Below are 14,279 nucleotides of genomic sequence, written 5' to 3' on the forward strand. Positions count from 1 at the left end.
GAGTGGTTTAAAACAACACAAGTTTATTATCTTAAAAAAGAATGGAGTCCAAAGTGGTTGTCACTGTTTTTTGGTCCCAGAGGACACAGGGCTGGGTGCCTCTGGCGGCTGGGGCGCAAGGTGGGTGGAGTGTGATTTCTTGAGCTTTCAAGCTTCTAGAGTCTTCCTTCTCCCATTCCCTAGCGCAGGGCTGGCCATCTCTTCCCAGTGGCTAATGATTTCTGATTTTTTTTAAAAAGACTTATTTAATTATGTATACAGTGTTCTGCCTGTATGTGTCCCTGCAGGTCAGAAGAGGGCACCAGATCTCATTATATATGGTTGTGAGCCCCCATGTGGTTGCTGGGAATTGAACTCAGGTCCTCTGGAAGAACAGTCAGTGCTCTTAACCTCTAAGCTATCTCTCCAGCCCCGATTTTGATTTTTTTTAATCCTGTGGTACGGAGGATTGAGCCCAGGTCTTACACGCATGATTGACAAGCACTCTACCTGCCGAGCCACGCCCCCAGCCCCTCACTGGCGGGTTCTAGGCAGGTGTCCCAGTCCTCTGGGTGGCTGATTTTGAGGTCTGGCAACTTGCCAGGGCTATCTTCTTAGGTCAGCTGCTTTTGCTCTGGCGACTCCATGTGAATGGGTGCCCCTCCCCCAAATCCCACCATGGGTTGCCACCCACAGGTTGAGAACCTCTCCTCCAGCGTCTTCCTGGTAGTGTTTTCTCCCCCAAGAAAAGGACTTCCGGGTAACTGGTTGAGCCACCACGGGATTTCATGGTGGAGTTATCTTCGAGACCTTCTTCCATGAATGGGGACCCTGGCCCTGGCGAAGCGGGAGCCTGCTTTCTTGGGTAGGTGGCCGCAGGGTGGCAAGAGGCACAACCTCTTGGGACTCCCGGAAGCTGGGGCTGTCAGTCTCCCTTGCCTTGGGTCACGTGCCCCGTGATGCTGGGTCTCTGGCGAGCTTATCTTACCGGCTCCCACAGCTTTGGCCTGTGGGTGTCGCGTGCGTCTTTCCCGCAAGTGTGAGGCCCTGAGGGCTGCGGTCAGGGGAAGGCAGAGTTCTGTCTTCTGGGCAGGCCTGGCCCTGAGCCCGTCAGGATGTTGGCACCAGCTGGCAGTACGGGGCTGGGTCGGGGTTTAGCAGGTCCTAGGAGGAGGAGGGAGATGGGGTGGGCGTGGGGGCCGGTCAGAATATGACAGGCCGAGAATGGAACCAGGAGACCGAGATGGGATAGAGTGAGAACTGAGGACATGGAGAAGGACGTGGTGGGAGGTGCCGAGGAGGAGGACAAGGGGACGCTGAAGAGACGGGAGACACAGAGGGGGAGGGAGGAGCAGAGGGGAAGCCCAGAAGAGCAGAGAAACATCATCCATGGAGACAGACAGAGCTCAGGGGTCCCCAGGAAGGAACTGGAGAAACTTGAGAGCCAGTCCAGAAATGAATCCCATCATGCAGTGGGGCTCCATGGAGGCATGACCTGTTCTGCTGTGTGACCCCGAGCAATCTCCTTTCCCACTCTGCCCCTCCCCCCCACCCCCCCGGAGAGATTTGAAGCTTTGGATCATTTTTACAGAGGAGGAGGCCCGGGCACAGGAAGGTAAGGAAGGAGCTTGTTCAGGGGGTTGGTCACTCTCAAGGAACCTGAAACAGGTTTCCCTGGGGAGCTTCCTTGGGGGGAAGGAGGAGTCCCTATCCATGGCCATCTGAACCCCCCTGCTCCCCAGTCCATACCTGGTAGTACTGGTTCTCAGGCTGTGGTTGTTGGGATGGGAGTGGAGGCAGGCTCTGCAAGGGAGGGGTAAGGTGAGGGGGTGCCTCGTGCCCCCCAACCTTTGTTGCTGATGTTATGATGTACATGCCTGGTCTTGAGTCCCCACTGGCCTTTGGATTATGAGGCCCCTGAGTACAGGGAACCCACGCCTTGCAGGTCAACGCACTTTAGGTGGTTGGCCTGACATGAGGGCTTTTGGGGTGCCCAGGGGCTGGACAATTTCACCATTAATGCTTAGCCTCTTCCCCACACTGGGGTTTAAACAATTAGCCTTTGCCTTTTACATTCTCTCTGTCTCTGTCGTTTAAAAATATTATTATTGCTGGATGGTGGTATCGTACACCTTTAATCCCAGCGGTTGGGAGGCAGAGGCAGGCAGGGATCTCTGAGTTCGAAGTCAGCCTGGTCTACAGAGTGAGTTCCAGTACAGCCAGAATTTACATACACAGAGAAACCCTGTCTTGGAAAAATAAAATAATATATTATTGTATGTAGGGGTGTGTGTCACGGCACGGCAAGGATTTTGTAGAATCATTTTCTCTGGCATTTTTGTGGTTTCCAGGGAGGGAGCTCGGGTCATCAGGTTAGCGGGGCAAGAGCCTTTGCTTGCACAGCCATTTCCTGACTGCGTTTTCCTGATTTATTTTAGAGATTCCCTTTAATTTATATTGGTGTGTTTGTCTGTCTCTCTGTGTATGTGTATGTGCGCATTTGTGTGTGTGTGCCATGTGTCTGTGTCTCTGTGTATATATGTCTGTGTTTCTGTGTCTCTGTGTGTATGTGTACATCTGCGTGTCTGTGTGTCTGTTTGTGTGAGCCTCTGTGTGTGTATGTGTGTTTCTGTGTCTCTGTGTTTATGTCTGTGTTTCTGTGTTTATGTGTTTATGTTTGTGTGTCTGTTTGTATGTATTGTGTGTGTGTGGTGTGCGTGTGTGCATGCGTGCGTGTGTGTGTCATGTGCATGAGGTTGCACACTGAGGGCCAGTACAGGGCATTAGGTCTGATGGAGCTGGAGTTAAATTTGGTTGTGAGCTACCTGATGCGGGTGCTGGGAACCGAACTTGGGTCCTCAAGAGTAGCAAGCAAGTGCTGAGCCAGCTCTCCAGCCAGCTCTCCCCTACTTTGCTGTCCTTTGAGACAGGGTCTCAGTTTAGCCCAGGCTGACTTCAAGCTTGGAGGCTGACTTTGAATTCTTGACTCTCCTGTTCCCAGTGCTCAGGTGCTGGGAAGCAGGCTGCTAGGGAAGCGGGCTGCTAGGGAAGCATGGTCCTCTGGTGCCTCTGCCTGCAAACCGTATGGTTTTCTTGAGTTGTCACCTGCCATGTGTGACTTCCAGGATCACCCACACCCTGGGAGTAAATTCAGAAAGCTCGCTGCTCCACTAGCTGGACTTGGATGGAATCCTTGCCTTGGCTGTCACTGGACCCTATCTGGGTTGAAGAGATACACAGCACTGGAGAGAGGGGCTGGGGAGTCAGCTCCGTGGGGCGAGGTGCTTGTCACTAATCCTGATGATCTGTGTTCGATTCCCAGCACCCACATGGTGGACAGAGATAACTGGCTCCCACAAGCTGTCTTGGACCTCTGTGTTCATGTCGTGCCGTGGCACGTGTCCCTCCCCTTCCCTTCCACACACACACAAAGGAAGGAAAGGAAGAAAGGAAGGAAGAGTGGATTGGAGATCTCTCTCCATGGAGAGTCATGGTTTCTAGGTACCCAACCTCCATGGCCAACTCTGGGAAGGGGCCTTGTGAGAAGCAAGCTCTAAGGGGACAGACTCACCATGGCTGGGTTCACTGGCCCTGTGTCTCTGATGGGGGACACCAGGAAGACTGGAGATGGCATCACTTCATAGACGTTGCTGTCACCTGAAGTAGAGGAGGAAGGGTACCCCAATGACAGAAGGCTCCTGTGGGGCTGGGAGTGGGGCGGGGGTGGGGCAGCTGTAGGCACGTAGAAGCAGGTGCCTGACCACCCTGGACATCAGGGAGGACTCATCTGAGACAGTGAGAAGTGCAAACTGGGCTGATGCTGGAGGGATGCTTGCCAGAGGCTGGCAAGAGGGCCCACTGTCTAGAGAGTGAGGAACCGGGGAAGCACGCCAGCGAAAGGGAAGTTTGTCCCTGACACTGGGGGAGCTATGGGAGGCTTATAACCCTGGAAGCTTAGGAGGGGTCTCTGGTCCCCTCAGTGAGTCCAAGGGTCCCAGTGGACTCTGATTACATGTGGGACTGGAGGCCTGCAGGTGGGTGATACAGAAAGACACGTGTTCCTGGCTTACCAGATTCAGGAATAGTGTTCAGTTCCGGCTGCTCTGTAGCTGCAATCCTGGGGTACATAGAAAAACCCTGAGATACTGGGGTGGGGAAGGGAACCCTGAGAACCTGGAGACTACCTGACCCTCACCCTGCCTGGGGAAGACAGGGCACCTAGAGGGGAAGGAGAGGGAAGAGATCTGGGACCTGTACCTGGGGCTCCTGCCCTTCCATCTTCGAGTGACCAGGAGGTAGGCAATGCCACTTACAAGCAGTGAGCCCACAGCAAGACTCCCAATGATGGTAGCAGCCATGATCCCAGCATTGACAGGCAGATGGGATGTGAGTGAGTATTCACGTGTATCTGGGAGAGAGGGTTGTATCAGTGATGGCTTCTGTCTGTCCTCACCTAATTATTTACTATATAGTGCCATGCTATGCATGCTAGACAATCCACTCTACCACTGAGCCACACCCAGCCCCTCACTGGGGGATCCTAGGCAGGGGCTCTACCATTGAGCCACACCCCAGCCCCTCACTGGGGGATCCTAGGCAGGGGCTCTACCACTGAGCCACACCCCAGCCCCTCACTGGGGGATTTTAGGCAGGGGCTCTGCTACTGAGCTAAATTTTCCCAGCCCATTTTTGTAAATTAACATTTTTCAAGGTTATTATTTTGAGACAGGGTCTCATATAGTCCAGGCTGTCTTCAACTTTACTATATAGCTAAGGATGATCTTGACCTTCTTTGTGTTTGTCCATGCACACACACACGTGTGTGTGTGTGTGTTTGTGTGCATGTGTTTACCTGTGGGTACATGCAGTTGAAGACCAGAAGTTGATGTCAAGTGTCTTCCTCAATCAATTTTTACCTTGTTTTTTGGGATGGTGTCTCCTACTCAGCCTGGAGTTCACCCCCGGCTAAGCTGGCTGGCCAGCAAACCCCAGGGATCCTTCTGCCTCCAGGAGTTGCCTATTTCCAGGATTACAGGTGTGCACTACTGTGTGCAGTTTCTCTTTTTTAAAAAATAGTTTGCTTAAATTCATTTTACATGCATTGGTGTGAAGGTGTCAGATACCCTGGAAATGGAGTTACAGACAGGTGTGAGCCACCATGTGGATGCTGGGAATTGAACCCAGTTCCTCTGGAAGAGCAGCCAGTGCTCTTAACCACTGAGCAATCTCTCCAGCCCCCACATGCAGTTTATATGTTGTTGGGTCTTTAACCCAGGGCTTCGTGTGCGCTGGGGACATTCTGCTAACCGAGCCACATTTGCAGCCTATGATAATTGATTTTTAAAATTTTTACTGCATGTGTATGAGTGTTTTGCCTTCATGTATGCCTGCTTACCATGTACCTGCCCTGTGCCTGCAGAGGCCAGAGACCGCATTGGATGCCCTAGAACTGGAGCTCTAGCTGATTGTAAGGTGCCACTGGGTGCTGGGAACCAAAGCTGGGTCCTCTGGGGGAGCAGTCAGTGCTCTTGTCTGTGAGCCGTCTGTCCGAGAGTTCTGTAAATCATCTTTTTAAAAAATCAATCATTTTGCTGGGCTTGGAGGCCCTCACTTTTAATCCTAGTACTTGGGGGGCAGAGGCAGGGGAATCTCTTGAGTTCGAGGCCAGCCTGGTCTACAAAGTGAGTTCCAGGATAGCCAGGGCTACACAGAGAAACTCTGTCTTGAAAAATAAATCAATTATTTTTTCCTCTCTTCCTTCCCTTCCCCTTTTCTGCACTTTCGAGGCAGAATTTCAATAAGTTGTTCAGACTGATTTTGGACTTTCCATCCTCCTGCATCAGTTATCAGGCTAACCTCACATCTCAACCCAGGCAGGGATTAAGGTCCTGGGTTGATGTTTAAGGTGTTCCCTTCCCTAGCTCTTCCTGTCCATCAGACAGGAGCATACTCCTCCGGGTGAATTGTCTCCCTCTGACAAATTGCTACTTTTCTTGTCCATAGTTAGTTTAGCAGCTGAGACTGTGAAACATTTTAATTTCCAAAGTCTAGATGGAAACAGTGTCTTCTACTCCTACCTTTTCTGTGTTAGGATTAGTTATTCTGAGAAGCTGGAGGGTCTAAAACTTCTCGTTTTCTTTTGTTTGTTTGGTTTTCTTGTTTGTTTTGTTTTTGAGACAGGGTTTTTCTGTGTATTCTTGGCTGTCCTGGAACCCACACTGTAGACCAGGCTGGCCTTGAACTCACAGAGATCCACTTGCCTCTGCCTCTTGAGTGCTGGGATTAAAGGTGTGGGCCACCACTGCCTGGTTTAGAGCTCTTTTTTGAATATGGAACACTGACTGGCTTGTTATCAAAACAATGCCACATCAGTGACACTGTGTCTATGCATGGATAGAGTTAGCAGCATCTGAGGGAGCTAGGATATGGCTCAGTGGTAGAGCCCCTGCCTAGAATCCCCCAGTGAGGGGCTGGGGTGTGGCTCAGTTGTGGAGCACCAAGATCATATGGTCCTTCTGTGAACCATCAAACCCAAGCATGCCTATCTTTCCTGTTTCATTAGTTTATTTATCTATTCATGTGTCTGCGTGCACTTGCGGGTGGAGGTTAAAGAGGAACTTTGGGAGTTGGCGCTCTCCTTTTACCGTGGGTCCTGGGGATCAGAATCAGTCTGTCGGGCTTGGCACCAAGTGCCTTTACCACTTGAGCCATCTTGCTTATTCTGTTGACATTTTTGAGGCATGGTCCTGCTAGGTTGCTCAGTTTGACTGAAACTCATTATGTAGCCCAGGCTGGCTCAGAATCTCTTCTACCCTCACTGCCTCAGCCTCCCCAGTGTTGGGTGACACCTAACTAAGGGTCATCTTAGAGACCGCTCTAATGACCCCCCCCTTCCTGTGTCATGTCAGCCTGTTTAATTTTCAGAGCAGGCAAATCATAGCCTCACTGTGCCTCAGTTTCTCCCTTCTGTAAAATAATACAGCAGTGGTGACGCCCCAGGAAGCCTCTTTAAGTGGGAAAGTTACTGTATTGTAGTGGTCCTCAGGCAGGGGTGGCTCTGGTTCTGCCACCGTCTGTGGTCCTACGAGTGGCGAGCAGTAGTGAGACCAGAGCGGCTGTCTGACGTCTCTGAGACGCCAGACCTAATAGCCTGATTTGTGGAAGTATTTACTATCATACTTGGTCCGGTAAGGTTCCCTAGAAGAGGTAGATGCCAGTATTGTCCCCTGCCCTGTCCCCTAGCCCTTCACTTGGAGCCTCAACATCAACACTTGGCTTGAAAATTGAGCCAGGTTTTTTTTTTTTAAAGGTGCTCAATAAATATGGGAATAATCAATATATGGGAAGAACTAATGAAATGGGGTGTTCCTTAGGGCCGGGGAGATCCGTGGTCTGGTACACAGTAGGCGCTCAATCAATGCACATTGTGCATATTAATGAGGAAGTCAATGAAATGGTGTTTGCACATGGCTTTCCTCCCGCCACAGCCATCTGGAGCAAGCACTCACCAGCCACCTGGACCTCAGTCTTGGCCTTCAATGTCCAGGCAGGGTTGACGGTGATGGCCACTTGGTAGGTGCCACTGTCTGAAGGTTGGGCACCTCGCAGCAACATGGAACCATTGGGGAAGCCAACAATGTCTCGCTGTCCCATGGCGTAGCCATCCCTCTGGGGCCGCTGTAGTCCAGGGATGTAAGAGAACAGCCTTGTGCCGCCATTTGTCTCCTCCCCCAGGTACCAGATAAAGTCCTGGATGGTGCCAGGGACACCACGAAGGGACAGGAGAAGGTCCTGGTTCTTTTGGGGCTTCTCTGGGGTCTTTAGGATGTGGAGGGCTGCCTGGGAGCCTTGGGGCAGCCAGAGAGACAGGATCAAGGCTGTAGGGAGGTACAGAGGAGGCCTGAGTTCGGGCACAGATAACAAAACCCTCCTCACTATAGACTCTCAACTGGAAGCAAAGATTCAGAGGGCTTCCCACTGGACTCAATGATGAAATTGATTAGTGATGTCTGCCCTGGGTGTAGGAATAGGAATACAGGCACAGATGCCACAGATCTGCCACCCCACTGGCAGAAGAGGTTTTTTTGTTTTGCTTTGTTTTTGTTTTTTCCCCTGAGATGCTATGTGGTCTGTCTCTAAACACTTGGACCCTCTGAATTCACTCATTCAACCATAAAATTTCATGCCTAAAATTCCCTAGGTTTTAGTTTGTTTGGTTTGGTTTTCTTTTTTGAGTCAAGTTTGCACTATATAGCCTAGGTTAGCCTGGAAGTCACTATTTAGTCCAGCTCCAAGTTGTGACCCTTATTTCTCAGGCTCCAAATTGCTGCCATTACATATATATACACTACCATGCCTGGCTCTTCCCTAGATTTTGGTTTGGGAAACGGTCTCCAAGTATACCAGGCTAGCCTTGAACTGGCTGTGTAGTTCAGGATGGTCTACCTTCCAAACATTGGGATCCTAGGTGAGACTGACTCACCACCAATCCGGCTTGTCTCTAGTCCCCCACCTCTCTCCCTAGAACCCAGTAGGGAAGCAAACACAATTTCCTACCCCCACAGCCCATAGATGAAATCTAGGTGGAAATGGGATTCTACTATCCTGTTCATTCTTGTCCCTTGGTCCTATGAGGTTTTTCCCTTCTTACCTGAGAATAGGAAGCCCTTTGAGAAGCTGCCTGTGGTCCGGATATTAATCTCCATCTTGCTTTCTGTAGAGAGGTCAAAGTCAGTGAGAGCCACAGGCTGGCTCTCTGGAGCTTGAAGTCCAGTTGGGCATCCGGAGGCAGCCTCAGGACACAGTCAGGCTGCGAGGTCCCAGAGCCCCAGCATCTCCTTCCACAGTCTGTCTCCCAGGCTCCGAGTCTCCGCCCATTCCCCCCGGGAAGACGCGCTCACACTGGCTGGACCTGTCTTCCCGGGTGACAGAGGACTTCCCAGGCCTCCTCCCTAGCCCCTCCATTCTCAGCATGGCTGGCTACCTGAAACTGCAATGTTGCCTCTGGTTGAGCAATCCCTCCTCCCACGACCTTCCCTCCCGCAGAAGCCTGGACCCGGAAACTGAAGTTCAGGGAACTAGGGAGTCAGTGAGTAGCCGAGATGTTTTATCTGTGGTGTGTTTCACCCTATTTAATTTTTCTTTTAACATTTGGTGTGTGGGAGGGTGCTGGGGAGGTTCACTCCTCCACCATGTGGATTTCAGGTATCGAACTCGGGTCATCAGGCTGGCGGCAAGTACCTTCATCCTCTGAGCCACCTTGTCAGCCCGTGATTTTCTTGTTTCGTTTTTCTCAAAAGTATTCATCCACTCAACCCAGCGTCCACTCTCCATGCTCAGCCTGTGACCTAATGTGGACTAAGATGGGTCCTCCCCGCCTTCAGTCCTCTAAGTGTATCACCGCCCTCCCCCTCCCCGGCCCCGGCAGGAGAGATGAAAACCAAGGGTGTGGGGGATGCCTCCGCCTATCCTAAGGGGAAGCGAGAGCTCCTGAAGGGGGCTATCTGGAATGAGGAGAGAAATAATGGAGGGGCCGGGCGACCCCGGCTGCTCAGCAAGGGACTGAGGCTGAGCTGGCCGCCCAGGTGCGCCGTGGGAACTGCGAAATCGGGGTAGGCGAGGCCCTGGGATGGCTGCATGAGGGAGTAAGGCCAGTAGGTGGGCGAGGCAGGCTCTCCAGTTCTGCAAGGTTTTGAGCTCTGCCTGGACTGAGTTTGGGGTGGAAGCTTCGGGACCGTCTGGATTCTGAAACAGTAAGCCACATTGACTGAAAAACTAGAAATAACCTAAACAGTTTAAATGGTGGGAGACGGAGGACAGGAGGGCATGAAAGGTCAATGAGATCGAAATGTGTGTCAGGCCAGTGAGGTGGTTCAGCAGCTAAAGGCGCTTGCCACCATGCCTGACGACCTGAGCTATGTCCTCAGGACACACATGGTGGAAGAGGAGAGCCAGGTCACACAAGTTGTCCCCTGACCTCCGTATACATGCTGTGGGTGGAGGCAGAGGCAGGCGGATCTCCGTGATTTCCAGGCCAGCCTGGTCTACAGAGGGAGTTCCACAAGAGCCAGGCCTCATAGAGAGACCCTGTCTCAAACAAAGAAAAATTAGATTTAGATTCTTAAGCCAGCCACTTCAAGCACTCGCTAGCCACACACAATCACATTGGACAACATAAATATAATATTTTCAGAAGGTTCTATTAAAAGGAGGTGATATAAAGACAGGAGGAAGGCGGGAGCCTTAGTGAGATTTCTGGTCTTTCAGATGGGGGGACAAGCCGGGCGGTGGTGGCTCACGCCTTTAATCCCAGCACTAGGGAGGCAGAGGCAGGCGGATCTCTGTGTTCGAGGCCAGCCTGGTCTACAAGAGCTAGTTCCAGGACAGGCTCTAGAAACTACAGGGAAACCCTGTCTCGAAAAAACAAAAAAAAAACAAAAAACAAAAAAAACAAAAAACAAAAAACAAAAAACAAAACAAAAAAAAACAGATGGGGGGACAGTGGGCTTGTGTGTCTCCGGGACGCCTGTCGCGAGGTGGCGGGAGATGATGGACGGCATCATTCAGTCCCTAGGTGGGACAGTCAGGAATTGTGCCTTTTTATGCCGGGTTACAGATGAGAGTCACCACACCCCACAGGCGAGGTGGGCAACCATACCAGGAGCCCTCAGCACCTCTGCTTACCTACCTGGCTGCTGGCACTTGACGCAAGTGGCCCCGCCCCCCACTCCTCTGAGAAACGTGATTGCACATCGCTGCCTCCTGTTCATGCCTGGAGTAGCGCCAGAGCTGTAGCTGAGGAGCCAGTGACCTGCAGTCACTGATTTTAATTTTATCATTGGACTCATTTGGACCCTCCTGCCGCCTATGCCCAGCCCTGCAAAAGTGCTGCAGACCCCCCCCCCCATCTTCTCTATATGGAGGGCTTGGAGGTGGTCCTTAGGATGCCCCCCTGCAATCCTTCTTGCAGCAGGTCCTGTCAGTTTCTGTCTGCCGTGGAGTGGCTGTAGATAGTGAAACAATGTTGTCAATCTAGAGCAGTGGTTCTCAGCCTTCCTAGTACAGTTCCTCCTGTGATGGTGACCCCCAATCATAAAATGATTTTCCTTGCTACTTCATAACTGTAATTTTGCTACTGTTATTAACCATAATGTAAATATCTAATATACAGGGTATCAATACGCAACCACTGTGAAAGGGTCACGGGACTCTTAAAGGGGTCGCAAGCCCGGATTGAGAACTGTCCATCTAGAGGCTGTTTCTAGAGGAACTGGAAAGATGGCTCAGCTCCTAAGAGTCCTGGCTGCCCTTTGAGAAGACCCAGGTCTAGTCCAGAAGACTCTGCTACGGTTCTGAGCAACCACACAGCAGCTCATAGTTGTTACTAACGCCATTTCCAGGGGATCTGGCGCCCTCTTGAGGCTTCCATGGGAACTGCATTCACCTGCATGGGCTTGCACACACATGTGCACATACATTGCACACACAGTCAGACTGAGGGGAGGTAAAGTGCTTCTTTTGCAAGCTTCAGGACCTGAGTTCAAGCCCCAGCACCCACATAAAAAGCCATAGGCTATAATGTGCGCTTCTAGACCCTGCACGAGGGAGGTGGGGACAGGAGGATCCTTGGGACTGGATGGCTAGTCAGCCTAGCTGAATTGTAAGCTACAGGCCAGTAAGCGGCCCCGTAAAGCAATATAAATAATAAAGGCAGATAGCCAGCTGCGGTCATGCACACCTTTAATCCTGCACTCTGGATGCAGAGGCAGGCCCATCTCTGAGTTACAGGACAGCCAGGGCTAAGTAGGGAGACACTGCCTCAAAAATAAATATAAATAAATAAATACACAGATAAATGAAAGGACACCAGCTTTCATTATAAACATTTAGATCATGAAAACAGAATAGGAGGCAAACCAATGAGATCAGTGGGTGGATGCTGCCGGAGTCTAAGGCTGACAGAAGAAAGGCTTGGCTTCTTCGCCCGGTCTGAATCCTGATGGCTGGGACGCAACAACTATCTTGGTGTCAATCTGAGGTGCACACCAGTGTGTGGAGGGGAGATAAAGAGAAGACAGGTTGAGCCACGTGTGGTGCCGCAGCTGAACCAGATAGCCCAGATCCTGTCAGCCCCAGGCTGCGGGTCACCACGCTTTCAGTTCTGGGTGATTGAGGCACCCGAGAACCACATTCCTTTTCTTCCTTTTCTTCTTCTTCTTCTTCTTCTTCTTCTTCTTCTTCTTCTTCTTCTTCTTCTTCTTCTTCTTCTTCTTCTTTTTTTTAAACATTTTTTTTTATTTTGTGAGTACCCATACTTGCTGTACCTTGTATGTGGCAGTCAGAGGACAACTTGTGGGGGGTCTCTCCTTTCATCATTTGGATCCCAGGAATTGAACTCGGGTCCTCATGTTTTGTGGCAACTATCTGTACCTGCTGAGCCATCTTGCTGGATCCCAACATGACGTCTTATATAAAGTGGTCTTTCGAGGTGGGCAGTGGTGGTGCATGTCTTTAATCCTAGCACTAGGGAGGAAGAGGAAGGCAGATCTCTGAGTTGGAGGCCAGCCTGATCTACAGAGTGAGTTCCAGGACAGCCAGGCCTACACAGAGAAACCCTGTCTTGAAAAACAAAACCAAGTCTTTCACTTTGCAATTTGAACCACTTCTGAATCTTGTGACAGTAGCAAACAACAGGGAAGATAATTTTTCTGCCAAGGCTTTTCTCTTTTAAAGCCACAATTCCATTTTAATTCTGACACTTATTTTTGAGACATGTGTAAAGACTGGAACCTACCTCCAGGTGGAGATGTAACCTGAACTCTGTCTACCCTTAAGGATTAATCCAGTGTGGCAGGTAGGGACTTGGCTAGGGGACTGTCCCTGCCATGGTGGCTTTTGCCCCTGCCGTGGTGACTTCACTTTAAAATCATATGCTTTTCTTCCCAGAATCCCCCACCCCCACTGCTGCCACCGCCACTGAAGTCTCTATGAGGGGTTTGATGGGTTTGCTTGGCCTATTGGCAGGCCGGAATCCTTCCTTCCTTCCTTCCTTCCTTCCTTCCTTCCTTCCTTCCTTTCTTTATTTTTTTGATTTTATTTTTTGAGACAAGGTTTCTTTGTAGCCCTGGCTGTCCTGGAACTGTAGATCAGGCTGACCTCAAACACAGAGATCCCCTGCCTCTGCCTCCAGAGTGCTGGGATTAAAGGCGTGCTCCACCACTGCCCAGCTTGCAAAGAAAGTTGTAGCAGTTGATAAAGTGCTGGGAGCCACTCACTCACTAGAGCTACCGATGTCCCTTCTTCCACACTGTGGGGTCCCCCCAGCTTCCTCACCCTCCCCTTCCCTTCCCACTTGCTGTTTTGTAGTCTCAGCTCTCTCTGGGTAGCGAGAGCCTGCTGGATCTGCGATCACAAGCCTTTTACAGATGTTTCATGGAGGGGCTAGAGATGATGGCTCAGCTGCTCTTCAGGAGGAGTTTGGCTCCCAGCACCCACATGGCAGCTCACAACCATATTTAATCCCAGTTTTAGAGGAGCCAGTGCCCTCTTCTGACCACCACGGGCACCAGCATACATGTGGTGCACACACATTCATGCAGGACAAGCATATAAAATTAAATGAATCTTACACGAGGTTTTGTGGTGTTGGCAGTGGAACCCAGCCCTGGGCCTTTTGTTTGTGAGCCTGTGGGAAGCACGAAGGCCCTTGGGCTCACAGATAAGCACTTGGGAAAGCAGGAATGTTAAATGTGCAGGGTTGTCTCTTCAACAGCAGAAGTGTGTAACCTGTTTTCTGCCCAGAAGGCTGGGAATGGAGGTGGCTCATAGCCTAGGTGACTCTTGCACTATCTGAATGGCCAGAGGCTCCAAGCAGAACTGGAGGTGGCTAGTAGTCAAGATAACCTCTGCACTATCTGTAAGACCAAGGTGACACAAAATCCTCCCCTTAGGCCCTTAAGATAACACTGTAGCCTTTATAACAGGTCCCCAAGCCTTAGCGGTCACTAAGTCCCTGGAGCTCGGGGCTCCTCCTCCCAGGGAGCTACACCTATATTAGAGTTTCAAGGGTGGGCTGGTAGAGTCTGCCACCTCAGCGGGAGCTAGGGCTCCACAGCTGTAGGGCTTGGCTTTTTGTTACCTTGTTCCCCCTTCCCCTCCTTTTAAGAGGAACTGTAGTAGAATCATTGTATCGAGGTTAAACAGTAGAATGTAACAGCTGTTTTCGCTGAGTCTAGGGTAACATCTGCAGGGTTCCCAGGGATAACATGGAGATTATTAACTATGAAAGCTTAGGGGATAGC

The 14,279-nt window shown here is 50.9% G+C and overlaps 1 protein-coding gene across 1 annotated transcript; it reads right to left on the bottom strand.

Moving 5' to 3' along the window:
• Positions 1 to 1,089: 1,089 nt before the first annotated feature.
• On the bottom strand, positions 1,090 to 8,684 carry Ceacam19 (CEA cell adhesion molecule 19). The gene is made up of 7 exons (XM_038341084.1): positions 8,630 to 8,684; positions 7,488 to 7,856; positions 4,237 to 4,387; positions 4,050 to 4,096; positions 3,551 to 3,636; positions 1,729 to 1,782; positions 1,090 to 1,143 (listed from the first exon to the last, which is right to left on the bottom strand). Exons 1-7 carry the CDS (start codon positions 8,682 to 8,684, stop codon positions 1,090 to 1,092), a joined length of 816 nt encoding a protein of 271 aa, XP_038197012.1.
• Between the last annotated feature and the right edge of the window lie 5,595 nt (positions 8,685 to 14,279).

This window comes from Arvicola amphibius, chromosome 8, assembly GCF_903992535.2.
Source record: "Arvicola amphibius chromosome 8, mArvAmp1.2, whole genome shotgun sequence".
In the NCBI taxonomy this organism is placed as follows: Eukaryota; Metazoa; Chordata; class Mammalia; order Rodentia; family Cricetidae; genus Arvicola; species Arvicola amphibius.

What these genes read in the sequence shown, in the direction of transcription:
- Ceacam19 (XM_038341084.1), bottom strand. Translation starts at nt 8,684, where the DNA reads ATGGAGATTAATATCCGGACCACAGGCAGCTTCTCAAAGGGCTTCCTA. An exon ending in TGGAAGGGCAGGAGCCCCAG is followed by an intron (nt 4,097 to 4,236) that starts GTACAGGTCCCA and finishes TATGTACCCCAG; the next exon opens with GATTGCAGCTACAGAGCAGC. An exon ending in CTGAGAACCAGTACTACCAG is followed by an intron (nt 1,144 to 1,728) that starts GTATGGACTGGG and finishes TCCTCCTCCTAG; the next exon opens with GACCTGCTAAACCCCGACCC.